Genomic DNA, 27,972 nt, shown 5'->3' with positions numbered 1-27,972 from the left:
TGACAAAAATATTTTCAACAAAGGTTATTGAACTGATATCACTCACTCAATCCCTTTTTCCTGAAATAGACTGTATGATATCTGAATTCTACTACATGTAGTTCCTATATGTATGTAAACTTCATATTTTCCAAACTCTAAGCAGTAAGGAGATGTTTTAGTCATCATATTCAGCTCTTTACATGCGGTTGGAAACTTATGTAATACAGTTCTATAAAATGACAACACTTTTGTGGGATTAGTCAAGAATTATGTCTACCCAAGCTGATACCTACACTTCATGCATGTAGAGCATGAAATTCATTACAGGAATGCATCAGTGAACTTGAATAGTTTTCCCTAAATCATGAACTTATTAATCTGTTAACTATAAAGTTCTCATCAATACAAGTACATACATGTATATGATTTCAGAGACTTATAAATAATGCAGTAACTATGTAACAGGTTTATGATATCTATATAATGTTTGATCCTTGAGAAGCCATGTAACTAATGTACCTTATGATCTTTCTGTATGAGGAATATGTGCCTTTCAAGAAGAATTGTACCTGTAATTTGGCAAGGAAGTCAATTTTTTACCACTTCATGTATAATTGGCATTACAAAGAGAAAAGTGATAATTACTTAAGTCAGATATAGCAGATTATTTGATAAACAGCTTATTTTAGATCTTTTGTGTGTAACATAACTCACGTACTGTTGACAAATAGTAGAGTTGAAGGTCAATATTTAGGTCACCAATCTGAGGATAGTGCAGTTCTGGAGGTTATGGCAGCAGTAAATGGACATAGTTCTCATTGGTGGGGTTCAGGTAGGATCTCATATACATCATATTCTCTGTAATCTTAAGTGATGCGCCTTCTTTAAAGCAGCTTAAAACATTTCTCACATCACATCATCTTCTCTAGATATTATTGTATTATATCATTGTATTACTTGTAAACATTTGTCTTAAATCTGCCATTTGGTACATGTATGCTATATATGTGAGAAAATTGTGTGAATGTACAGTTAATTTATAAAAGTCAAACTTTTAAAGTGTAACCTGTGTAAATGAGTTATGTCTGAAGTCTCTCTGTATGACAGTGCATTTTAACCTGTGTAAATGAATTATATCTGAAGTCTCTCTGTATAACAGTGCATTTTAACCTGTGTAAATGAATTATGTCTGAAGTCACTCTCTATGGCAGTGCATTTTAACCTGTGTAAATGAATTATATCTGAAGTCTCTCTGTATGACAGTGTAATTTAACCTGTGTAAACCAAACATCAACCATCACAGTATAGTTTGTAGGGTTTGGTTAAGATAGGTTGGATGTTTAATCATACTTAAGTTGATATAAGATAGATAAGATAGATAACAATTTATATTGTGTATTTTACAAAAGTTTCTTTTTAACTTTTAGTATTGTGTATTAAAAATCTCGTAAATAGAGAATAATAATTTTTCAATTTAAAAAAAACCTTAAAATATACTTTTGAACAGACCATCATTGATTTTCTGATATAAGAATAAATTTCGTGTTAAATAAATGTGTTTTGCATATTTTAATTGGAATCATAGAACAGCAGCTGTTTATTATTACATCATGGATAATGAAGGTTTTTTTTCAATTTTAAAAGTGCTGGAATTTGTAAGAATAAGGCAGAATTGAAAAATAACGAATCATGCTCAGAATAAAACACATAAATTGACAATGTGGGCACATTGTTTAATGTCTGTTGAAGAAGAATTAAGAGTCTGTTCAGTGGCAGATCCAGGGGGTGCAGGGGTTGGCACTCCTTATTATTGGAAAATTTGTCATTTTCATGTGTAAAATTGACATAAAATTTTAAATAATGACCTAGCACCCCCTTGTTTTCTGAGGAAACCCTGGCAAGTGTCTGGATCCACTCCTGCTGGTTGTTTTAACAGTGTCAGAAGATGCAGATAAGTAGGTTTGAAGTTACAATAGAATGATAATCAGAGGAAAAGAGAGTTATCTCCCTTCGAGGATGAAATTGGAATGCATTTCATCGTATATATACCTTGAATTACTGACACTTAAACAAGAAATGAATGTCATTTCTGCATTTCAGATACCATTTTAAATAGGATATCATGGAAAGCTTTGTTTTTTTTTTCTCATCATGATTAACCAACTGCATGATTCTGACAGAAAATGGCACTTAGTAATAAAACATTTGAGATAGGGTGTTAACATTTTTTGTTTCTAATCACAATTTTTTCAAACAGGTTCTTGTTCTTGTTTATTATGATAGAGATGATCATTAACATTTCATTTTCTAAGCAGAAAGTTCACCTTGTTTGAATCTGGTATTAACATATAAAATCAGCTCCAATACTTCAATTATTTGTTATGTACTTTATTGAAGTTTTCTGTTTTGTTAGATGCTAAAATTAATGAGGTCTCAGAACTTTGGGTCACATCATCTACTATTAATACAGATATTTTATGAAAGACTTGAAATGTTGGCTTGATGGACCTTGGGCCTTGAATTTTAACCAGTTCTTTTATATTGGAAGCTATCTTAAACTTAGTCAGGAGCATTTGTGTTTTTTCTTTTCCGATCAGTATAGTATGCCACAGTTAGTGAGATGAAAAAGTCCCTTCACTTGGGAGTTGTGATGGTTGCAAGCACACTACCTATTTTTCATAAATTACCGGTAATCAACTTTCAAATTGTTTTTTTTTTTTTAAGAAAAGACAGAGATTTTCATCTTGAATTTTTTTTGATTAGGCCAAGAAAACAGCATATGTCTTTTTAAGGTTGGTAGATAAAATAATTTTAGTTTTAAAATAAAGCTCACCTGAAGAATTATAGTTTAATGACAATTCTAATAAAAAGTGCTAGCTTAGGCAGAAAAAATAGGGTCAGTAGGGTAACGTCAAACAGAAATTTTTTTCTGTGGCTTTATTAACCCAACACACATCCTAACAGAATCCTGGGTACAGGTTGGATAAAGGTTGATACTTACTTCATACGTGTACATCACAGTGTACACAGAAAATACCGGACTGAATCTCAAATTTGTACTTTTCTCTTATTTAGCCAACCAAAAAATCAAAAATTTCCGTTGGACCAAAGGCATTTTTACAGGATGTTTCTTCGGTACAGTGGTATTTTGTTTTCACTGTACATCATGCTGTACAATTGAAAAAAAAAAGGAAATATCTGCCATTTTATGTTTTCAACCAGGTACATGTAGTACAAAACAGTGCATCAGTTTTGTATAAATCTTGTTTAGCTTAAGTTTAGGCTAGAAACCACTAATTCCCATTCCTATAAGCTTCAGTGCTAATTTTACAATACTCTGTGGCTTCTCTTGACTTAAATTTAACCTGCAGAGGACTATATATCAGCAAGATTCTACATATGCCAGCTAACAATCCTCAGAATAGCATGTGGGTTTAGCAGACTTGCAGTGCAGCACTGGTCACAGGAAATGAAGGGTCTATAAATGGCACGGGAAATCCCAGTGTTTTCACAAGATAGGGCTTTATTTTGAAGTCATTATGGAGATTAGGCTTTACTGCACAAGAAGAAAAATGCACTTTTAAAATGTACTGAAATGTTTTTCCTTTCAGAAACAGTTTCAGTTTTTGAATTTAGATGAGAACTTTTTTCACTGCACTTTTAGAAACAGGAGGTAATTTCTGCGTAGGACTATTTTTATGTACATTCCAAATGCTCATTGGTTGAATTAGCTGTTTGCAACCTAAATTTAGTATATGGGTAGTCTGTCACATTACTCTTTAGGTAACAAATAAACATACCAAGAGTATTTTCATCAGTTTTATTTAGTCTTTGGCATAGAGCTTAGCTTGTCTATATGTGACAAAAATATTTCTAATCAATCTTTAGTATTAAAGGATATTTTCTTTCAGTTCATTCTCAAAATAGATTAAGGGATGGAGAATAAAACAGAACTTTTATTTTGCTTTTGTCACAAGATGATATGTAGTCTTGCTTTATTTAAAATTTTATTTAATAACTTATTGGTAAATTTTTAAGCATGATTGAATTAAAAGAAAATTCTGGAGGCCACATGATGTATGTATATTGATTGTTGGCCTTATTGTGTTTGAGTTTGAAATGTTTGTATGTACACAGAAACTACACATATGTCTGTATTAGATCAAATCATTTACCAATGTTTTGTGTTGGCATAAAATCAGTTCAGTGAATTTGACCTGAAAGCTACCTGAATGTACATAGCTTTAGGTTGTCTTGGTTAAAATCTTATTCTTGTAACAATACATCAAAAACATTTATAAGGCATGTTGTGGTCAACCTATATTTAACTTTCATTGTATGAAATCGTAAAATACATTGTTTAATGTAGTTGAAGGCCATGGAGGTTTGTCAATGACTGGAATTTTCCGGATTCATGTCTGCCTTGACATTTAATGGAATTTAGAATGTAATTGTAAGACTATTGATTTCATATATGTGCTTATGGATCAAATATGGCAAGAGAACAGAAGACATAGTAAGTTTATTTTCTTGTTGTTCATGATTGTCACAGCAGTCCTGTAGTTGTATTATGTAATAAGGATAGAAAGGAAACATGTTTCATTTTTTGTATAATAGTGTTATGATCATTGTGGGACTGAACTGCATGATGTTGTATTTATGGTGCATTAGATGTAAAACCCTTATTCTTGGAACATTCTATTGAAACTTATGCTGCTATTAATTTTTTAAAAAATGTTGTGAATCTAGAGGAGAAACAATTGAAGTTCATCAGTTGTCAGACTACCTTCTGTAATCCACACAGATGTCATTTCACTTCCCATGATGCTTTTCTTTCATAACATTTATATACTGGTACATTTACTTTTATCAGATTTTATGTGGGATCATATACCAGACAGAGCGTCCAATTATCAGTAACAATGATTTGCTTATAAAATTTCAATATTGATGGATGTGGGGCTTATTTGAAAAAGTTAGAAAATCTTAGGGTTCTTTTCATTCATTGTAGACGATGTCTATAATTCTTTTATTGAAGTGTTCTTGTGGAATTTAATCTTCATTAAATGGAGATTAGCTTATTATAGTAGTATAATGAGATTTCGTTACAGTATTTTCACATATAAAATGTTTTTGCAACTTTGGTGAGCATTCAATGACGCTATATGTCACACTATTTCCAGAGTTGTATTAATCAGTGATTGACCCAAACAGCTCTGTGAAGTAGACTGATAATACTCCTGTTATATCTATTGCTATATTCCAATATTAGGATAGATTAAGTGAGGGAAACACTTACAGTTAACATTAGATTGAAAAACCTTCTATACACACTAAAAGTTCTGTGGCAAGCTACGCTATTGTCTATATCGCTACCTAAAAGGAGAAAACATAAGTATTGGAAAAATGTCTTTTTGTGTCCTTACTGTCATAAATGATTTCTTGATGCTTTGAAGTTTAAAATGAGAAAGCGATATGAATTAAATAAGAATGTCCTATAAAAATTCTGTATTGATGTTTGTTTCTTTATCTTTTCAGCAACATGTCCCAATGTTGTCAAATGTCCAACAGTTATATCAATGGTTGGTCTCCCAGCCAGAGGAAAGACATATATGTCCAAGAAACTCACACGCTACTTAAACTGGATTGGTATTAGAACAAAAGGTTTGCTATTCTACATATTTTTTTTCATGATGACCTAATTTTTGCCATATGTAGGAAACATTTCCATTTGCGATGAAATGTTTGGAGTTGTAAGAAGTGTCTTACTCAGAACCTTTATAAAAACTTCTTATAAGTATAAGACAAATCTACGGAATTTATTTTTATTTAAAAAACTGTCAAAATATGACATGTCTTGGTCATCAAACCCCCAGAAAACTTAAGTGTTTTTTTTTTTTAAAGAATTATGTTGTCTTTCTGTCAAACTGGAGTGGTATATGACGATTAAAATAATAAAAGAAAAATACTTAATTTGTTTATTTACTTATTTATTTGAACTTTTAATAATAATGTATTAGGAATCAAGTTTTTCACTGAATTCTATTTTCAGCCTTTAATGTAGGAGAGTACAGGAGAGCTGCTACCAATAAATACAAAAGTCATGATTTCTTTCGAGCTGATAATAAAGAAGCCCAGGAAATAAGACAGTTAGTATTTAGCATGCACCTGTGCCTATAGTGCATTTGAAATAAATGTTAGGAATGAATAATTTAAAACCACTGCTGAAATAATATATTGTAAAAAAGGTTATGAAAAGAGAGGCAATATGAAAATAAGTCAGCAACTGAAGGGAAAGTCATAGATACTGAACAGAACAGTGTTCACTGGTAGGGTAATTGTCATTTTTGTCAGTACATGTGAGGTTTTTGTCAATATATGTAAGGTTTTTGTCAATACATGACAGGTTTTTGTCAGTACATGTGATGTTTTTGTCAATACATGTAAAGTTTTTGTCTATACATGTGAGGTTTTTGTCAATACATGTGAGGTTTTTGTCAACACATGAGAGGTTTTTGCAATTTCATATTCTATCCATAGTACACTAAAATATAGATTCAATTCTTTAAGAATTTTTATGACCCAACAACTAAGTCACTTTGTCTAGTTCTCTTTTCATCTTTATTCTTTATTTGAAAGTTTTTTTTTCTAAATATATGTTGTTTTTTTTGTACAGAAAATGTGCAATAATGGCTGTAGAGGATGCCTGTAACTTTCTACAGAGTGGTGGGGAAGTAGCTGTAAGTGTAGATTTATCTCACATTTCCCTTGGCAATATTCTATTTTCTTAAGTCCTCCAATATCTCTGATAAAGAACAGTGCACATAAATGTGTTTTTCTTATTTGTTTCATTCTAAGATATTTAAGAATACTGTAAGACAGGATCTCTGAAACTACATTTCCAGATTTCTACCAACTGTAGAATTATTGGCATATATAATGAATTTATTTTACCACCTCCTATAAACAAGCAGGAGTATATAGTTTTACTTGCATCTATAATTCCTTCATTATGTAACAAATATTTTTTTGGACTTTATCTTGTGTTAAGTTTTAATGTGTGCTGTGCGCTTTGGAATGGTAAATATAAATGTAAAATTTCATGTTATTATTAATGTCCCTCATTTGTAGGTTCTAGATGCTACAAATACCACAAGAGAAAGGAGAAAGTTATTGGTTGAACTGATAAAGGAAAAATATAAATTTAAAATTTTCTTTGTGGAGTCTATATGTGATGATCCTGAAATAATTGAAGCTAATATTGTGGTAAGTTTAGTATATTTGGTTGGTATACTGTTTGTTAATCAGGAAAGAAAAAAAACCAAATTGATATCAACAGATATTTGAATAAGTCTCAGATGAGAAACAAAATGCCATTGTAGAAGCTTTCAAATTGATATGCTTTGTTATCTTTATGTATGCTATACAAGACTTTATCCATCAACAAATTTCTTTAGCTTTCTTAGAATTTCTTTATGTTTTAAACTCCCTCTTGTTATATCTTACAAGAAAAAAAACTCAATTGAAGACATGATTCTTATGATATGGCCTTCTAAAGGCTTCATTGATTAAAGTTGTCAGACAACACCTTGTAAGAGTTATTGCCCTTGAAAGGCAAAACATGAACCAGGTGAGCAATTCAGGCTCATTTGAGTCTCTTGTTTTTAACTCCCACTTGTAAATTTTTCTAAAGAAATAGTTTTATGTCCCCAAATATCTACAATAACTTGATTCTTTTCCCCAGGAAGTGAAAGTATGTAGTCCTGATTATGAAGGTGTGGATAAAACTTCTGCTGTTCAAGACTTTTTACAACGAATAGAACATTATCGTCAACATTATGAACAACTAGAGCACAGCTTAGATAAAGATTTATCATACATACAAATATTTAACCAAGGAGAGAGGTTTATGGTACATAAATTAGCAGGTAGGGTTTTCAAGTATTGTCATAACTGAATCTTATTATTAAAAAAAAATGTTTTTCAAGCTATGCCACTGTGTTTTCTAGTTCCAGTCAAAGCACACTATGTTCATTTTCATGGCATGTTAAGATGATGAAGTAAAATTAATAAACTAATAAGTTTTAGACAACATATATTTTTTTTCTGCAATTGTTTTCCTATGCTTTTATCTATATTTTATCTCTGTTGGACTTACGGTGTCAAAACACATACTAAGCAGTAGTAATTCATTTTGTACTTTTATCTTGTTTTATTATTTTCCTGATAAGTTATCTAATATAATATTAATTTATTTTTAGGTCATTTACAAAGTCGGGTTGTTTATTATTTAATGAATATTCATGTGTTACCTAGAACCATATACCTCACTAGAGTAAGTTGGTTTAAAACAAACATGTGATAAATCATTAGCTACTTCAGGCCTCCATTCCATAAAAAAAAAACCTTTTCAATTTGTTTCAATTTGAGTTTTTTGAAACAATCATCATTGTCGTCATCATCTGTTGTTTTGTCGTTAACAATTATTCAAACACCTTCTCCTCTGAAACTACTGAATGGATTTGGATAAATTTTAGCATAATTGTTCCTTAGGGTATCCTTCACAAAATGACTGTTTTGATTTTTTATCTGTCAATAAACATGGCTGCTGTACTAAAAATAGAACATAGGAGGGAGGCTGTAGTTTTTCTCATATATCTCCCGAACCATTAGGTTTATTCAATTACAGTGGTTTAGGTACACTGTTGAACTTACATCATTCATCATAATTTGTTCTTTAAAGACTTTTTTCAGCATTTTTGTTAAACATGGTAACAAAACATGATACCTTCACTTACTTAGTTAATAGGGCATGGCTTTCCAGGTAAGAAATTCAGGCACTTCAAGAGCCTCTTGTTCCTAAATCTTCAATTTCAAGTGATTTGATTGGTTGAAATTTGAGTTAAGGAAGAATTTGAGGAAAATCTGAATTTTGTTAATCTTTATGAAACCAGACCCTGATGTATATATAAGCATGTCTTGTCTGTGTGTTTTTGTCAGTAATGTTTAGGAAAATGGAATGATGCAAGTTCATTGACCGAAACATACAAATATGTCATTAACCATTTAGAAATATGCTTCCAGAAATAAAATCAGAAGAAAGATATGTATAAGTATTATTAGAATCTAGGATGTCAATTCATAAAGCAAAAATCAGAAATGCTTGAAACGGAGAGAAAAGTTTGTACGGAAATTTGATGATTTTTGTTTAAAATCTTTCTGTATAATTAACTAAAACACCTTTGTTTCAGCATGGAGAGAGTGAAATGAACTTATTGGGTAGAATAGGTGGGGATAGTCCACTGTCAGAGCGGGGGAAAGAGGTAGGATATTTTAGCTGAAGTATTTGAGATAATGTGTCAGGCTTTTAAATTTGAACATTCTCAAATTATGATAGTATAATTGGCTTTTAGTTTCCATAATGCCTAGGAAGTTGGTGACAAATTAAGAAGTTGTCCATGTAGCATGAATATTGGTTACTTACATATAGTTATGATTACACAAGTTTTTGATAAAATAAAGACATTTAGAATATGTATGGCAAAATAGCTAAAATTTGGAATGTCAATATTTGCAATGAATTTGTCTACAGAGGATTATTACTATCATGGATCATGGGTTGTATTGGAAAACCCACATTCTAAGTTTTGAGAATCATATGATATAATGTATTACAGTCAGTCTAACAAAATGTTAGAAACCTACATTATACAGATACATATGTTTTGACAGATTTCCATAAATTGATAGCAGTGGCTAATATAATCTACACAGTTATGAAAAATGAACTATTCTTAACTTCCAAAATATGTTTCAGTATTCGGAAAAACTGGGGAAATATGTAGCAGAGGAGAACATTCCAGACCTGAAAGTATGGACCAGTGAATTGGTCAGAACCAAACAGACTGCTGAACATATACAGGCCCCTAAAGAGAACTGGAAAGCTCTCAATGAAATTGATGCTGTTAGTTGGTTTATATATCTACTCAATCTGTTCCTCATACTCCTGTAGAAAAATGTAACAATTAGAAATTGAGTAATTCTGTACACATAATAGAACTTTTTTTAATTGTTTGTGTTGGTTTTATATAATATTGATTATTTGTAGTCTTAAAAAGACATGGGTTGTGGACAAGAGCTGTATGGAAAAATCCTAATTTAATATATGTATCATGAAATCAAGACAACCACTTACAGATTTTTTATCTGCTCAAGCTTTTTAAAATTTTTAATGTACCGGTAGTTCTCAATCTGACATAAAAACTTAGCTTTTGTTCCACTTATAATGTGAGCATAGATAACAATTTTGGTATATGGCCTTTCATTCACTTGTACAAGAAATGATAAAAAAAAAATGGGAGACCAAGAAGAAATGCACTATACTTTCAGGGTATATGTGAGCAGATGACTTACGAAGAAATCCAAGAGAAGTATCCTCAAGAATTTGCTTTAAGAGATCAAGATAAATTTCATTATAGATATCCAAGTGGTGAGGTAGGTATCTCGAGGGAATCAGATGGGAACTAATGTTTCAGCCATTTTAAATACAGAATAACAGCTGTTTTGAGACTGGTAATAACACAGTGAGTCATTTAAAACTGATGTTATTCTCTTCATTAATAACATTACAGTTGACCTTGACATTGGATATTGCTGATATTTTTAGTAGCCTGAGATAAGAAGTTACCAGGCAGTAGGAACAAGTGAAAAATTGAAAAGTTGCCAATAATGTAATCTTAAATAAATTTAATTTATTGAAGGTTTTCAAGCAAGATGTCTGTTTATAGTTAAAATATATCTAAGATAAAAGATCTATACTGTGTGTGTTTCAAACTTATTGTTCATGTAGTCATGTGGACATTTATTGTTAAAAAGAATTGCTTGAAAAATTATGACAATTTTATATAAAACATACCTTTTTATTGAAAATCAATTGCATGTTTTCAGATAAATTTTCAGAACTTGTTGAATGAATAAGGTTGAATTAAATTATAAGAACTATTTTACAATACTTTTTATTGGTAATCATTTGAAGCATTAAGTATTGATTTGCAGTATGTTTGAATAAGGATTTTTTTCAAGGCTTAGACACATTTTTATATGACTGCAAAAAAAGTTTTGCAGAGGTAAAATTTTATCATTAAAATAAATGTTGTAATGATGGTCACAGAGCTGTCATGATAAAAGACTGTAAGTCTTGATATTCAGTGCAAAGGTATTTTAGTTTGAGACTTGAGCTCTGAAGAATTTTTTTCTCTTTCAGTCATATCAAGATCTGGTTGCTAGATTAGAACCTGTAATTATGGTGAGTTAGAAATTCAGAAAAAAGAATTATTATTAATTCATTCATTCCTAACCAATTCTATTCTAAGTGGAATACTGATGAATGAAAAAATATATTATAAATTTAGTCCTGATGATTTATTATAGTCACTATGGGTAAAGATGTCTTCTAGTTTGTTTTGTTTTACTTACCTGCACTAAGTATTTCACATATTTCTGTCTTAATGTCACAAGAATTTCAAACCACAACTACCTGTTGTGAAAGATACCTTGATTTGAGAATTTGCAGCCAGTACACAATTAAATGTATTAAAAATCTTGAAAAAATTAAAAACTTTCTTTTTTTAAATTAGATTACTGCTAAAATTCAGATGGGATCCTGGTGTGACTATTAGAAATTAGTCCATTGTGTTTGTTGCTTTGTAATGAAGTGATTTGTTTTGTAGGAATTAGAACGACAGGAGAATGTAATGGTTATATGTCACCAGGCTGTAATGAGATGTTTGTTAGCCTACTTCCAAGATAAATCTGCTGGTTTGTATCTATTACTACAAGTTTATTATTTTTTTTTTCAAGTTTGAAACTTTGTAGATGTGGTTGTGCTATTTTCATTGTCATCTATACAACATAAGAAAAGAAACTTATATAAAGGATGAAATACATACACACTTGTGTACAAGGTTAACCTGTTTATGGTAGTCTTTATAGGTGTCTCTGTTTAATAAAATGTTCATTACTGTCATTATTGGCATGAAAAAATGGGGGTATATATGAATCATCTGCCTGTTCACATTCTTCGTAATGACATCTCCTTAAAGTGTTCAGTGGACTTTGATAAAACTTAATATAGAATAAAGGTTGGGTTTTATGTAGTGAGGTTATTATACAATTGCAAAGGGACGTAATTCAACTTTAATTTTTTTTACTTTGTCTAGAAATAAAAATAAAATATGTAAATGAAGCTATGTAAATATTGCCTGAAACTTCATCTTTCGGGTTTTACTCCTTTAATTTGTAAAAGCAATGCCTCCTTTTTAAGTATTAATGACTTGTTTTACCCTGACATACATAGAAAGTTACAGTTTGTTTTGTTCATAGTTTAAATTCTTTCAGTTTTGGTTGCCTGTTTTTGTTATGAGGTTTTCTTATTTTGGTTTAAACAACAAAATGAGAGATAATGGTTAGATCATTCTTTTGATGATACCTGAAAAAAATTTTGATTTTTTTTCCAAACATTTTAGTCTTTAAAATGGATTTATCATCTTTCATTTAAAATCAAATTTCATTTTCATATACAAAGTACTTCTTATGTATTCAGAGAATTGTATTAAAAAATATTACAACTTTATATCTCTTTTGACCATGATTTTAGTAAAAATTAAGATGGGATATAACATACAGTTTAAACTCTAAAATTTCTGAATTTTCAAGTCACTTATTACCAGTATAATGTTACCTTCTTCCTTTTGAGACCTTAAGTCTGATCTTTTCTGTCTGATTATCACAAATATTTCCAAAATCACTCGTCAAATTGGAATGAAATCTCACCAATTTTTTTACTTACATTGCATAAATATGGAAGACTCATTTAATTTTTTCATGGAATTCATAGCAATTATTTTTGCTACACGAAAGAAAATCTGATACAGAAAGAAGAATTTTGTCAACAATGTTTACTTCATATTGAATTATCTACATAGTAAAGTAGTTCTTTCCACTAGATTGAGCTATGAAAAACAGAAATGGTCAAAAATTTAACCAGTCACATTAAAATTTTTACAATTGGATGCCTGTGTAGTGCATATAGGGTATGTTTACGTATCAAGAATAGCTTAGCAGTTCTAATTAGGTTAAGAGTTTTGTGATAAAAAAAATCTGAGCTTTATTTTCATATAGGAAATACAGTATAACTTGACATTTAGTTGTTGTTAGTTACCCTGTATGTTTTTACTGTACCTTCTGTAAATTTGGAAGTTACTGCATGCATTTATTATTGTCATCTAATAAAATACATTAATCTTTTAAAACAAGAACAAAAATCTTGAACAATCTTGTAAAAAATCTAGCGTTAATCTTTTTTAATTTGACCCTGAGTCATCTTCTTGACACAATATATTATGGTATACTGGTATTGTTGTCCATTCTCCATTATTTACTCTTTTCACAAGACTCAAAAATGCCTCCAGCCATTTCATTGAAACTTTGATTAATTTTTCTTTATCGATGTAAGCTCCCTTTTGTTTTTTTCATAATTTCAAATTTTACATTTTCAAGTTCTGGGACTCTAGTTCATAAATAATGGTGTGCTTTCTGTATTGACTTCATTTGTCATATCCATACTTTCCATATCATTTATTTGGATCAATGCCTATTGGGAATATTTGGGATATGGTTTGATTAAGCAATGTAATTAGTCATAATTAGTTGATCATAAATATTTATTTAAAGTATAATGAGCTGGCTTACCATATCTGATGGTACAACTCTTTATTTCTAGCACAAAGAAAAAAAATTACAGTTATTGCCAGATTGCCAGAAATGAATTTTAGATGGATTAATAGGAATGCTTGATAGAAGATTCAAGTTTATAATTGAGTTCAACTTTTTAAAACTTTACAGAACTATAATTTTTTATGGGAGGGTCTATTCATAATTGGTCTTTGGAGTGAATATTATTTTTAAAAAGTAAATCATGTCATTTATGCAACATGTTTTTAAATTAATGAATAAATAGCTTTATTTAGGATACATATAATTTAACAGACATTTAGTATCTAATCTCCTCTGATAGTTGAGACAGTAGTATGTGTGACCTTCGAGCAGCCATGTTCAGCTTTTGATGTTTTTCAATTTTTTTTTACATTCTTGTTTTAATTGGAAACACTTGGTGTCACCCTTGTGTATACATGTAATGGCTGGTTAAAGTCTTCAGTAGTGCATGTTTTTCATCTTCCAGTAAATGCCTCCTTTTTAGGGTTATATTTACCTCATTTAATTTGAGAGTGTAATTTTTTCTTTGTGTGATGTTTACTTGCATTTTCATGAATAATTTAATTATAGGATAAAATCTAATGTTTTTATTTTAATTGTTCCTTATCTTTTTATCTTGGTTATTGATGTGTCAGAATGAAGCAGTGTTGTCCAAATATCCAAAAGTTACTGACTCCTGCAATATTTTATCTGTTGTCTTTACACTTACACTCAGTTTTATTTTTGTTGAGTATAACAATGTCATTGTCTGCTTTTGCACGATGAATTGGTATATTCTATATAATATAATATTACTTGTCTACGCTGTTACATAAAAAAGTTTTGAGATTACATTCAGAGTATAAATATGTAACATGCTGTTGATAGGTTTTATAACATAACATTTAAATATACATTTACATCCAATTGTCAGTTATCCTACTTATAGTAGGCTGTTGTTTTTTCGGTAATATTCTAGATGAAATTCCTCATGTCAGAGTACCCTCTCATACAGTGATAAAAATGAACTTGACAGGACATGGCTGCCAGTGTCTACACATACCACTGATGACCAGGTATCACATGACCCAATAGTTCTAAAAATAGATGCTTATACATGTAGTTGTCTGCACGTTTAAAGGATTGCATACAGGAAAAGTTTGATTGAAGTCAGCCTTGAACTTCACCTTTAATTTTAACTTTTATAAAACTCAAAGGGCTGATTTCTTTCTTGTTCAATGTTTGTTTGGCTTTAAGATTTAATGCTTTACTGAAAAGTCAGTTTTTATTATTGTTTGGTACTGTATTTAGTAAAACATGTAAGTTTTATGTAGGGATAGTTACTAAAATATGTTTCTAAGTGCTTTGCTTACTGTTGAATATTAACTGAATTCTTGCCACCAGTGCTAGAAATAATGTGTGTGATATATTAACTTTCCTGTATGCCCCCACTGTTTGGCTAACTTTACATTGGTGTACTGTATACTGGCATCCTTTTTTTGATATTTTTATCTTTTCCCTCAGCATGAAAAATGCATTCCATGTTTGGCTTATATGGTATATGTTAATCATTTTGTTTTGATATTATATTATTTAAAGCTTTTAGAAATTCAAAAAGGGGATAAGGTTTTGAGGTAGAAATTGAAAATTCATTGCAGTGAGTGAGAGGTGTATAGTGATCCTCACATTGAGAGAGTGACGGGTGAGATGTGTATAGTGATCTCACATGATTCTACTTGTGAGATATGTACCTTTATTTGTGTCTATTGCCACATAAACCTATAGGAAACAATAATGGAGATAATCTTGGATGTTTTATAGTTGGCCAAATTACAACCAGGCAGAGGTCAAACGTTTCTGTAAAAAATGGAATGTCGTAGACATTTTCAAATCTCAAATCAATGGTCTACTTGAGTTAATTCAGAAGTCCTCAATAAAGTGTTGATGAACATAGCAGAAGGTCTTTGACCTGGGAAAGTTAAAGTTCAAAATGCCAAGGTCAGATATTGATGGTCAAGGTCCTTGGCCACAGCTAATTTGTACCGCTGTCTGATGAGTGAATCCCATGTAGTACATCTTAATAAAAATGGGATTTGTGTGAAACAAATGATATTAGACCAAGTAAACATCTAAATGATGCTGGTTTTATAAGATAAAAATGTTAAGTTGTTATAATCTTTTTCTTTTCTGTGGTAAATTAACTTCATTATTTTTTACATCTTTATACAAGTACATCTTATAGCTAATTGTGTGTTTAACTCATTTTTATGTTTATTCTGTGTTTTATTGCTTCATTTTATTTACTTGGTTTTCCATGTTTACTTTTTGATGAGGATAGTAAACCAATTAATCTTGTGAATTTTAAATATTTTGAGCTTTTGAGTATATGAACTTAAAAAGAAATAGAAATTTTGCAAAACTGAAAGTTAAAATTGACAAACTTTGCAAAAAGTATTTTAGATTTGTATGTCATTCTTTAATTGTGAAAGTTTGTAGGGTTAAGGATTACATTAAGAATTTTTTTAGTGAAAAAAATGAATTGGTTTACAATTGCTTCAGCATATCCATTATTTCTTGTTGTAGTTTGGATCAGTATAAATTATTTATCCATATATATCATTTATAGTATTTATACACTGACTTAAGTCAGTCTAAATGGTACCATAGTAGACTTATAACAATACGATATGGTTATAATGTAGCTCATCTGATACATGCATAACTATTGCATCATTCAGCATGTGGACAGCTTTATCTGAATTAACCTTCAGTTTCTTTTGATTAGAATTAAGATATGTCTTATAAAATTAACAAATTACAAGTGAAAACAATACGTTGTGAGTAGATTTATCAGAATGTTTTTAAAAATCGTCAGTGATATTTGATGCAGATTACTTTTTTAACAAGTTTTGCAAGCCAATAACAGAATTTAAAACTTATATAAACTGCGAAGAATTCATTTTTTTTTTCAGTATAATTTTAATGAGACTTAACTCTGTTACTTTCAGAGGATCTGCCATATCTACGGGTTCCCCTGCACACAGTGATCAAACTGACACCAGTAGCTTATGGTTGTAGAGTTGAATACATCAGTCTCAACATTGAAGCTGTAAATACTCATAGAGACAAGCCAGATGTAAGTATATTATAGTGATCATTGTCAGCTTGGGGATTGTACTTTTTTTCTGTATCTATGTCTGTTTTTAAGTTCATGTACATGTAAACTTGATAATCTACTATTTAGTAAACCCTTGTGTGTACTAGTCTACTGCCATACAGTAACATGTATATACAAATGTGACAGTATTTGTTGTCAAATATGAACTTGCATGACCTAAGAAGTTAAGTTTACACAGTAAAATCAATCTTTATCTTGAATAATGAATTGTCAGTGCATATGAAACTTATGTTACTTATGTGTAATATCTAACTTGAGAATGCAATTCTATGCACTGTCTGCACTAGGGCAATTTTCTTACTAAATGTGATTGCCTGGACATAACCCAAGAGTTCAGATTTTGACATAATAAAATCATCATAGCCACCTACTGCTCTTTTGCACAAAATTTTATTATTTTGTATCCTACAATACTGGTATTCCTGTGAAAGAAATAACTTGAAAACTGTTTTTTTTTTATTCCTGAGGATTATTGAAAAAGTAATTGTTAAGGTCTTACATGTTGTACAATTTATCAATATAAAAAAAACCTGATGTTTTCTTGTAAAAAAAGTCTATGAAAGGTGAAAGGGATATATTTGTTTATACTCGTATCTATGGAATGGATAGCCTTATTACCATATTTTGTGTAAAGAAGATTACTTAAACGACAAAAAAAGGTTTATTAGCTGTTACAACATTCATGTGTCAAAATGACATTTCAAAGTCTCATTTTATGCAATTTTTAATTTTATTTTATTTTGGAGGTTTGTAAATGGTTTTTTGGTGTGGACATTTTGGCTACTTTCTTTGACAAACTAAATAAAGTAAAATGTTGTCTTGATACAATGAATATTTTTAAGAAGATGTTGACCTATGTGGTCAATACCTCCATGGAATGACATTCAGTGTTGTTTGCCAATTTGGCGGATAAACACTAATTGGCTTCATATTGCACTAAGGTTTTGTTGGCATGGTATGCACACATTTACTTTTATGTTATGCCATATCTATGTTGATTTTACCAAGTTTATTTTCAGGGCTGAATTTGATAGATACCGTTTTAAGACATTTGAAAAAAAATGATGACAATTACACTTGACAGTGTTATTCTCATTTTTATACAGCTGAAAAAAAATTTAAATTTGAAGTCAAATAATGGTATAGCTCTGTCCTCAGACACATAATCATGGTGTTATAACATGAATATTAATTTGTTCATCTTGATAAAATTTTACAACAAGGTTCTACACCATGAAAGAAATATTGGTATTCATTCTTTGGGTTATTGCCCCAACAGTTTATAGGAATTAAGGAGTTAAAAGTGCACACAAAATAAAAGCAAACATAGGAATATATGTGTATGGATCTCTACAATATATGTGTATGGATCTCTACAATATTACATGTATGGATCTCTACAATGTTACATGTATGGATCTCTACAATATTACACGCCAACAATCAGGCTATGATTGAATTTTTAGGTTATTACTACGACTGTGAAGAAATAAGGAGCCAAAAATCAAACTTTTTCTTCTGGTTTCTCCCCAGTTACTGTAGTAAAACCCTATGGAACTTTATAGAATAGTACACTATTAGGTTTCAGACCATAAGAGGAAGGTTTTGCTGAGTTTAAAGAGTTTTGGCCCTTACCATTTAGGAATTTAAGGCAAAAATGAGTAAGAAATAAGGACATTCTCCAACCTTGTATTGCTTATTTCTAATGTTTTACTGTGAATGTTGAAGTCTTTTTTACCACCGTTCTTTTATTTTTGGCATAATATTTATTCACAATCCAACTAAGAGTGAGTTTAAATGTTGTATCAGTACTTGTCACAACTGTTCATGACTTAGGTGTCTAAGCTTTTAGCATCCTGATATTTCATGAAAATTTTAGCATTCCCCCAATTACCTGCCCTTTTTTACATCTGGTAATTTTGCTGCATTCACAGACGTTTCTCTTGTCTGATTTGAATTTTTAGCTTAAATTTGTAACTAATTACTTCAGTTCCCATCAAAACATGTTAAAAAAAACAAAAACTCAGCAATTACCCTATTTTAGAAAAGTTTGAGAGGGAGATTTCACGCTTTAGAATTTTCTATGGTTAACACCTGTGGTTCAGGGTTTGAAATATATTGTCATATCAAGCTGTGCCCTGTAATTCATTTTATTGAAAATCAGGCAGGTTTAAAAAGGGTGTAATTTTGGGGGTAATGGACATGTTTTTGATTTTACAGAAAAGAGGAAATGGCTGTCCTGAAAATGGAGAGGACTTTGTATGCCATCCATGATACAAGCCAATTAGTGCTGTCTCAAAATAGACTTCAAAATTTACACCATGACAACGAAACAAAATTCTTATAAAAAATACAAGAACTTTCAGATGAGACTTGTTTGTTAATCTCAGAGGAAATGACTGTGATGAATGGATATTACTTTGATATTCATTATAAACTGAGAAAGTGGACTCTTAATTCAATACATGTACTTGTACAAGTTGTCATTTATCTACTATTAAATGACCCATACAGACAATATTTTGGTGTTATTTATTTTTTTTTCACTTAAGTTTATTTAAATGCACAGACTGTTTTATGTTTCTTGTTTAGACTCATTTAAAAGTTTGAGTACTGTCAATTATTTCAATTTTTTGTTTTATTAAATATTTTGTGCTATTTCTGATAAAAGTGAAGATTTTAAATGTAAAGAATTTGTAAGTTGTAGTATTAATTATTCTAGAAGAATTTGAATGAGTTGTTTCTGGTGTCAAAATTACAAAAAAAATGTATTTGAGTTCCATTGTGATTTATAAATTTCTATGATTTTTTTTTAGAACACTGGCAAGAAGAGGAGTACAACAGAGGCCCTGTCCACTGTACCACCTCATTACTGACTGTGATAAACAAAGGCAGCTACTACAATATGTACCTCAACACTGGAATGGTATCAGCAAGTGGAATGGTGGTTTATAAAATACTGACTGATGTACTGATATTGATCAAATGAGATGATACTGTTTATGGAGTTTGCTTATAGATTTTTAAACAATATTGGTGCAATATAAATGTTATTTGGGTGCAATTAGGGTTATATTTTTAAGAGAAATGCCAAAATTCTGCTTATCAAACATTTTTAGTATATTTTTAACCTGAAATGTGTTGTGAATTGTGAGTTGTGTGTAATTTTGACTTAAACAATGTTTGTTTCTCTCCTTGATATACAGATACCTGTAACAACTTAGCAAAATTTTATACTTTAACAGAAAGTTTTGTTCCCTTATTCTAGACTTTTGTTACTGAACAAGTTAAGTGACATTAGAATGATGAAATCCTACTTTAATATGTGCTTTTAAGGTCTATATAGTGTCAGTAATAATCAGTGTATTTTACAGCTTTATTTACTTTTATAACAAACCAATCTAAAGTAAGATTACTGTTACGAAGCCTGGACAATAATTCATATTGTGAAATTAATGTGAAATTTCCATTTGCTCAAAGTAGTATATCCTCCACTACACATTTAATACAAGTTACTACTCTCAGGATTGGTTGACATTCCAATGCTATAAATTTGTTTTACTACTTCAGATTTAAATCTTTACATGTAAGTTGATGTTTTATGTTCTCCATACTACACTTACAAATGTACATGCATTCTTGGTACTCAGAAGTCAATTATTTATATCAGACATGTTTAGTACAAACATTATGTGCTGCTATCATCAAATGGTCAATTACAATGTAATTAAAATAACTATACAATAACTCTATTGAGTAGATGCTGATTCAAGGATTATTGTGGTGATTGTCATATGAAAGTTTATTCCTGCTCAAGTTTTTTATTAAATGTCAGTTTCTGTAAGAATCAGGCGGTGGGTGAAACATGTTATGAAAAACCCACCATTTTGAAAGCTTAATTTGTCTATTTGCACTATCAGAATCAAGGAAAAAAAAGACAAGATTTTGCATATCACTTCGGTAAATTGAGTTATAATTTCATTGAAATGGACTGAAAACATTTTAAGGGCAGATAACTCTGCCAAAAATTTATTTTACAAACATTCTGTTGAAAGATTTTTGAGCAAATTCAATGATGCAGAAATCAAATAATGGCCTTTTCAAATAGAGAAAGCATCCTTGAGCAAAAAAATATTGTTTTGACATTCAAGTTTCTGATTTTTCCCATTTTGCCTGATTCTTACAAAAACTTACACTTAATATATTTGTGTTACCAGACAAATTGATTTAGTATTGTAAAAAAGACTGTGGAAATTTCTGGTTAAGATTCTTGGTATGTTGAAGGCAATTACTGTAAATTCAAAAATTACTGCTTTGCAATTTTAAGTATTATCATGCCAAGTAGTGTCAGTAAAGGCATCTTCCTTCTACTCCTGGTGCAAATATGTCTTGTCATATTTTCATACAATACAATTACATGCAATATTTATTTGACTTTTCAATACATAGTTTCATAATTTTTATGGGAAGTCATCTTAAGAACAAGATACAAATTAACTTTATACTCAGTTTATGTACAAATTCTTGTACAAATTTTTTTATTCTTGTTTCCAAAAATTTTAATTGATTATTTTTTACTGAAGTATTAATTATTTATTAAATTGTATGAAATTTGTATTTGTTCCAAAATATGTAAGTTTTTATTTGTTTTATACAGTTCTTGCAATATATAGTTCAGAACAAGATCTTGATCACTTTTTGATAAAAACGTATTTTTAATTCAATATTAAATGGTGCATAGTAATTATCAACTCCAAATCATATTGTCTATATAACTAGCTATGATGATGAAATAAGTATCTGCTATCTATTCTTTATAAAGCTCGTCATATCCATGGATGTTAGTTAAAGAAATTTAAGATGTAAAATATAATTATTGGATACAGCTCGATGACATAATCAAAAACTACAACTCTTTGGTATTCATATATTTAAAATATTGCCTTGAAGTATTGGTCGTATACTACTGTATAGAAGTTTGTTGTTCATTGTTAATTTTGTCCCAAATAAAGTTTTATTTGAAAGTTGACAAAGATTATTTTCTTGTTATATTTTCCTACCACTGTCTCATGTTGGGGAGGGTTTGGCACTCATTAACATTTTTAACCCCGAAACATAGTCAGGAACCTGTAGTCCAGTCATTGTCTCATTGTTATTTGTTTTACGTATTTCCAATAGGTAAGTTGATTTTTGTCTTTTATGAATAGCTTCACTTCATTTATTTTTGGTTCAACTTACTCAAATCACACTTTCAAACACAAAGAAAAGGATTGTGTACATATTGATAACAGAAGTAAAGTATTGCAGCTTGAATGTGAAGGAAGATGTTAAGGGTTGTGAACAACTATTTTGTTACTTCCTTTTTCAAACTGCAACTTCTACAAATTCAGAATGTCTGTAAAAAAATACCATTTGCAGAGGGTATGGAGCAATGTGTCATTAATATTGATAATTCACATTACAGAAAATGTGAAGGCAAAGGTCAGGTGCAAGCTAGAGAAAAAAAATACATTGGTTAAATTTAAGTCCAATTGATCACTACCAAATCAAGTGCACCCTTGAAAATAACAGACATTGGGCAGAAAAAAATCCAACTTTATCACATAAAAATCAAGTGCATCCTAGTTTATATCCTAAAAAAGCTGGATCGAACTTTTTGACAACTTTTTTATGAGCAACTCGGCGGGTGTTTCTAGAAAAGCAGAGGACGCTTACCCTACGGTGCATCTGGTCCATGCTCACAGTTTTTAGTGGAGTCTGATTTGCTCATTTACTTTTGTTACTTTGTATGTATGATTTTAGTTACTTTATGTTCTTTGTTGTGTATGTCTGTTTCCCATGTCTAGTCTTTGTCCCTGGATCACATTCTTTTGGGTACTGCTATAACCTTGGTTCCTTTGATTACTTTTTTAGACCTACAGTAGACTAATATTAGATTCTGTTGTTTACGCTTTGAAATAATAACAGTTAACACTGAATCAATTGTATTATTTTTATTTTTTGTGAAATGAATTGTCTACACATGAATCACTGTGACTCAAGATATACAAAACATAAACATCAACATGAGATAACATTTAAATGAATAGGGACTTCACAGCAAGTTTGTACAACTTAAATTGTCTCCCTTGTACAAGATTTATCTACCCTTATTTTGAATAAAAGAATTTTAATACTAAGCAACATAATGTTTATTTTACAAATTGTATCAATGTCCTACACTGCTGCAAGGTTGGACATTTATCTGAGTTAAAGCCGTCTGCTAACTCTAATATTTAAGGTCAACAATAAAAATATCTTGTATAGTAAATTAAAAAAAAACAGATTAGTGAACTTACTTTGTAACTTGAAGATCATAAAACTAGTCCAAGGGAGACAATATAAGAGTAACATTCAAGAGAGAAAGATCAGCAATTCAGAACTATAAACATCAAATTTTGATCTTTTCCATTCTAATCCCAAAAGGATAAAAAATGATCAGGAAAGAGTATTATCTGAATACTTACTAGTAATCAGTTTGTGTGTGCTGTTGTCATGGTAAATACATATTAAACAGAAGTAAACCTTATTGCACATAACAAGAATAAAATAAAATATTGCACACAATTTGAATACTTAAATAAGAAGAATTGATTGATAAGTATTACACATACATCTATTTATTCCAAGATTCCTGAATAAAGATTGCATTTATTATCTATTGATAAACAATAGTCTACTAATTCATACTTGAATATGCAAGGTAGTACACAATTTCAGAGTCTTCACAATTGATATTTTGATTAATTTTTACAACCCTGGGAATGCTTCAATTATAGTCACATAGAGACACAGGAAAGACAACATGCTTACAGAATAATATTTTACAGCTTCAACATGTTGAATGCTATGTTAGCAAATTGTAATGACAACAATGCCTGATTGTTTGAATCAAAGCTATAAGCTGTGTACTAAAATGTGGAAAAGCCATTAAAAATATAACAATACACATACCATTATTATACTTAAATTTGCAATTGTCATAAGATCTAAACAATATACATGTATAAGGTATATGTTTTCTGTTAAAAAGAAATGTTGTTAATACTTCCTTTTTAAAGTTCTTCACTGGTTTCTAAAATGTAATATTTTTATTTAGAGAGCAAAGCAATGGATAAAGCACAAAGTATAACAAAAGGTCACCTGATTTGCTTAGAACTGTTCTGGAAAGTTTTACCTTTGACCTGATAACAGAAATGCTGTGCAATGATCACATTTAACACAAAAAGGGTAACAATAACTCATACAGAAATCAAATCTCAATAAAACATATTATTTGGCACAAAATAAATATTTCCTAATGAGTTATGTCCCTTTTCTAGGACAACAAATAAATGGAATGGAATTCAAATACACAAAATATACATATAAATATAACACACAATGGTGGACAAGTGATAGCAACATGAATTTGTATCAATCTGATGTGCATTCTTATTTTGAAGTAAGAATCTCCAACCTTTATGTAATTGTGAAAGCCAAATCTGATAGAACAACTTCTAAAAAAAATAACAAACTTTCTTACTGCAAAAGAATTTAGTATATAGATTGACTCTTTGCTTTTAAAGTTTCTTCAAATACCATATTTATGATATTATACAGAAAACATTTGTCACAAAATGATGACATCATTATTAGAGCATGTCTGTTACAGATAAATGCTGGAAGTGATATATCTGTGGATATGTATTATAAAATATTCTTTAAAAAATTTTAATAGCACAATCAGATTGCATGTTCATGTGCTCCTTTCTTATCCAAACATCATGTATTTTTACAAGTCTTAATACATTTTATGCAAATTTATGCAAATTAAGCTTTCACACATGCCATGCAGACAGATTCATATCAAATCCACACACAGCCCATTCTCAATATTGCATGCAACCATCTGTCACAAAAGATTCATTTTATTTACATCTCTATAAAATTTAATAAATCTCTAAATAAAGTATCTACAAAAAACAATGACTATTTATAGCTATAACAAAGTGAACTTAATCTGTTGAATGCTTGATACAACTGACTAGTTTTGTGGTAGTTCATTATGCTGAACTTTCAATTTTAAACATGACTAAAAGTTTTATCATATACTGATATATATCATTTCAGACTTAACAGTTTATGTTAACAACTCTTTTGAGCTTTGTCTACAGGTATATGTCATGAATTAAAGTTTAGGAGCATAATTGTGTAATAAAAATACAAAATGCTATGACAGCAAAATATGTGCATAGCATCCCTAATAAATAAAAAAAATGGAAAAAAGAAGAAGTTTCTCCTTGTAAACAGTGTTAGTTTCATGTTTTTTATATTTTGCCTGAATTATTACAAGGGAGATAAATTGTTTGTCTTATTTCGTTACCAAACATTGTCTTGACAATTTATAAGGGATCAAAGTGGTTTGAACGAACAGAATTGTATCTAGGAAAGAAAATCATAAATTTTGAAAAGTATAACAAAAATTAACTAACAAATAACCTAAAAACGAGAAAACGATAATAAATCTTCATGCTGAACAAGAATACAATAATGATTTTTCATACTTCACACTGAACTGTAACAACAGTAACATGACTGTGTTATGACCATTATATACATACACTAGTCACAACCTTTGCATTCTGTACATTAATTTACATGTCTTTTTATGGCACAAATGAGCAATGATAGCACACAATGAGAGATTACCATGTTTAGCAACTACAGTTCTGCTGTACACTTAAGTATTAATATTTGAAGAACACATTTCAACTTTTTAATGTAATAAGAACAGAGGCATTCTTGTTGAGTTAAACTTCTACCAACCCACGTAATTTCTTGTTCTAAAGCAGACTGAAATAATTCAGAGTCCTATTGCAAGTCTTGAAAAATAGTTAATTTGCCTTGATGTGTTTCTTTGTCTAGCTGTTGTGGTAATTGTTTCTTGGGTGAATCTACATTTCTCTATTTCAATGTTTTTATCTTAGTTCCAGATAAAGTTAAGTAAGTATGAACTAAACAGTAGCCACTAGCACGGTAAACAATGGTGATCTGACAAATTATAATCTCATTAGCAGGTTCTTGTCACTACAGCACAGTGACATGATACATGTTGTAGTGGTACATATGTACCGATGATTCATTGTTTTACTTAAAGGTAAAATATCAATGAAATAATATAAATAGCTACAGTTCTAAGAGTCTGTAGATGGAAAAATGTTTACAATGGGACTATTATGCTTGGTATTTAATTATTAGATATGTTTATTTCAAGTGCTATGATTATGCTTCAAACAGTTTGATAGCAGGAAATAGAAATGAATATTTCTACAAGACCTAATATTGTTATAAGCAACAATCTTGGTTGAAGAATCATGACTGCTGGTTTTTCTTGAAGAAAATCTTTCAATTTTATCTTGACAGTAAGACCACATGTCTTCACAAGAACTCCTTAGCATTCCAACACCATCAGTCATTTCATAGTCTTTTAAGGGGTAAAACTACAGTATTCATATCTGTCACTGTAGGGAGTCAGTTTATCACAAATTTCTAGTGCTTTCTTTTCAAACCATTCTGATTAGAATGACTATTTAAAAAAAAATTCACAACCATCGGCAAGAATAACACAATTCTTGGCTGTTCTACCATCTACAGAAGCCACACTATGAGGAACAGAAAACACTTCGTTTTTAACGTGGAATATCAAATATAACATAGTCACAACCATTAAATTGATCAACAAGAATATGATATGGCAAGATGCTATCGTTGGAAGACTGTTGATATAGCTGTCAAAACCGTCACTACTATATAAATTATACACAATTTATTTTTTGATGCAATATTTCGGTTGTTATATTTATCAGTTCTCCATGGTGCAGTGTCATATATCTTTTGAGCACCATCACCTAAAAGAGAAGAACAAAATAACTATACAAAAGAAAACTGAGTTATTACAGATATCCTAACTTTCCTATTTTCTATAATGCTATCAACCCTGAATGTATACTATGCAGGTATTAATCCTGGCCTGTAATGTTAAATAACTGTCTTGTGTTAAAGTTGTGGCAGTGGATACATACTTATAGTACCCCCATGTCATACTTATAGTACCCCCATGTCATACTTATAGTACCACCATGTCATACTCATAATTACTACTAAGTTACCATTAAAGATGTTTGATTTATCCTTTTTTTTTAGTTTACATCTTAGGTCCTTGTAGAATTTCAGTATTTTTTATGAACTTAATAATATTGTAACCAAGTTTTTTCCAGTATTTATTTCCTTACCATATGTATTATCAGTGAAGACTGGAAAGTTTTTACTGTAAGTTATCTGTCCTTTCTTATTCATGGCTACCAATCTAACTTGGTACTTTGTGTTAGGAGTTAATCTGTCCAAGACTTGCCAAGACTTCAAAAACTCTGGATTGGATCTGCGCCAATCATCCTCACCTACAGTACAAGACATTATGATAGACAACATTTCCAGTAAAAATGAAAATCTTGAAATTAAAATTGTTTTTTAACCAACCAACCACCCAACCAACCAACCAACCAACCAACCAACCAAACAACCATGCCAAAAAGAAATCACTTTAAACCCTTACTTTAGAAGCAGCTTTTTTGGAATCTGATGCATGTTTTGATTCAGTAATGTAGTACTTTATATTACCAGCTACACTGTCATACACGCTTCCAATCACCACTGCTTGTTCTGACCCTACCCTCTATTTACTGATAATCAGTAAATCTTACCTTCCCTCTTATACTCCAAAAAGTATTGTACATCCGGCTGGAAATGTTCTGGTTTCCATGTAATGTTAAAACTGGTTCCATCTACAGGTGATACATGTGGATGAGGGATACCTGGCCCTAATAAAGAAAAGCAATTGGTATGTTAATATCAGATCATTACAAATATAGAATGGGAGGGTTCACAGAATAAACAGTTACAAGTTTAGGGTAATTCATCTTAAAGTAATGAAACCAGGATATTTTCATGCTGTCTTTTTTCAAGGTTTCAGTGATCAATCT

The 27,972-nt window shown here is 30.3% G+C and overlaps 2 protein-coding genes across 25 annotated transcripts in view; one reads left to right on the top strand and one right to left on the bottom strand.

Moving 5' to 3' along the window:
* LOC148627129 (6-phosphofructo-2-kinase/fructose-2,6-bisphosphatase-like) overlaps positions 1 to 21,945 on the top strand; it is a 41,855-nt gene extending 19,910 nt beyond the window's left edge. For 3 of the 13 annotated variants that reach the window (XM_088568107.1, XM_088568137.1, XM_088568131.1), the window contains exons 2-14: positions 5,521 to 5,646; positions 6,035 to 6,131; positions 6,659 to 6,722; positions 7,114 to 7,248; positions 7,727 to 7,910; positions 8,244 to 8,317; positions 9,234 to 9,305; positions 9,800 to 9,946; positions 10,372 to 10,476; positions 11,246 to 11,287; positions 11,712 to 11,799; positions 16,743 to 16,870; positions 19,729 to 21,945. In XM_088568107.1, coding sequence (XP_088424233.1) covers positions 5,521 to 5,646; positions 6,035 to 6,131; positions 6,659 to 6,722; positions 7,114 to 7,248; positions 7,727 to 7,910; positions 8,244 to 8,317; positions 9,234 to 9,305; positions 9,800 to 9,946; positions 10,372 to 10,476; positions 11,246 to 11,287; positions 11,712 to 11,799; positions 16,743 to 16,870; positions 19,729 to 19,788 — 1,322 coding nt within the window. In that variant the 3' untranslated portion in view covers positions 19,789 to 21,945. Of the gene's footprint in view, positions 1 to 736; positions 815 to 4,342; positions 4,499 to 5,520; positions 5,647 to 6,034; positions 6,132 to 6,658; positions 6,723 to 7,113; positions 7,249 to 7,726; positions 7,911 to 8,243; positions 8,318 to 9,233; positions 9,306 to 9,799; positions 9,947 to 10,371; positions 10,477 to 11,245; positions 11,288 to 11,711; positions 11,800 to 14,713; positions 14,811 to 16,742; positions 16,871 to 19,132; positions 19,433 to 19,728 lie in introns of those variants that run through there. The other 10 variants (XR_015919810.1, XR_015919807.1, XR_015919811.1 and 7 more) reach the window with 10 other exon arrangements.
* A 945-nt stretch (positions 21,946 to 22,890) lies between these two features.
* LOC148627127 (neuroglian-like) overlaps positions 22,891 to 27,972 on the bottom strand; it is a 101,467-nt gene continuing 96,385 nt past the window's right edge. For all 12 annotated transcript variants that reach the window (XM_088567976.1, XM_088567969.1, XM_088567959.1 and 9 more), the window contains 3 exons: positions 27,694 to 27,810; positions 27,226 to 27,390; positions 22,891 to 26,841 (listed from right to left, as the gene is read on the bottom strand). In XM_088567976.1, the coding sequence (XP_088424102.1) occupies positions 26,696 to 26,841; positions 27,226 to 27,390; positions 27,694 to 27,810 (428 nt within the window). In that variant the 3' untranslated portion in view covers positions 22,891 to 26,695. The remainder of the gene's footprint in view (positions 26,842 to 27,225; positions 27,391 to 27,693; positions 27,811 to 27,972) is intronic.

This window comes from Perna viridis, chromosome 1 (genome assembly GCF_037379345.1).
Source record: "Perna viridis isolate PV_CMFRI_1.1 ecotype Kerala chromosome 1, ASM3737934v1, whole genome shotgun sequence".
NCBI lineage: Eukaryota > Metazoa > Mollusca > Bivalvia > Mytilida > Mytilidae > Perna > Perna viridis.
The sequence above is the reverse complement of the archived record's forward strand: the minus strand, read 5'-3'. Positions and strand labels throughout refer to the sequence as shown.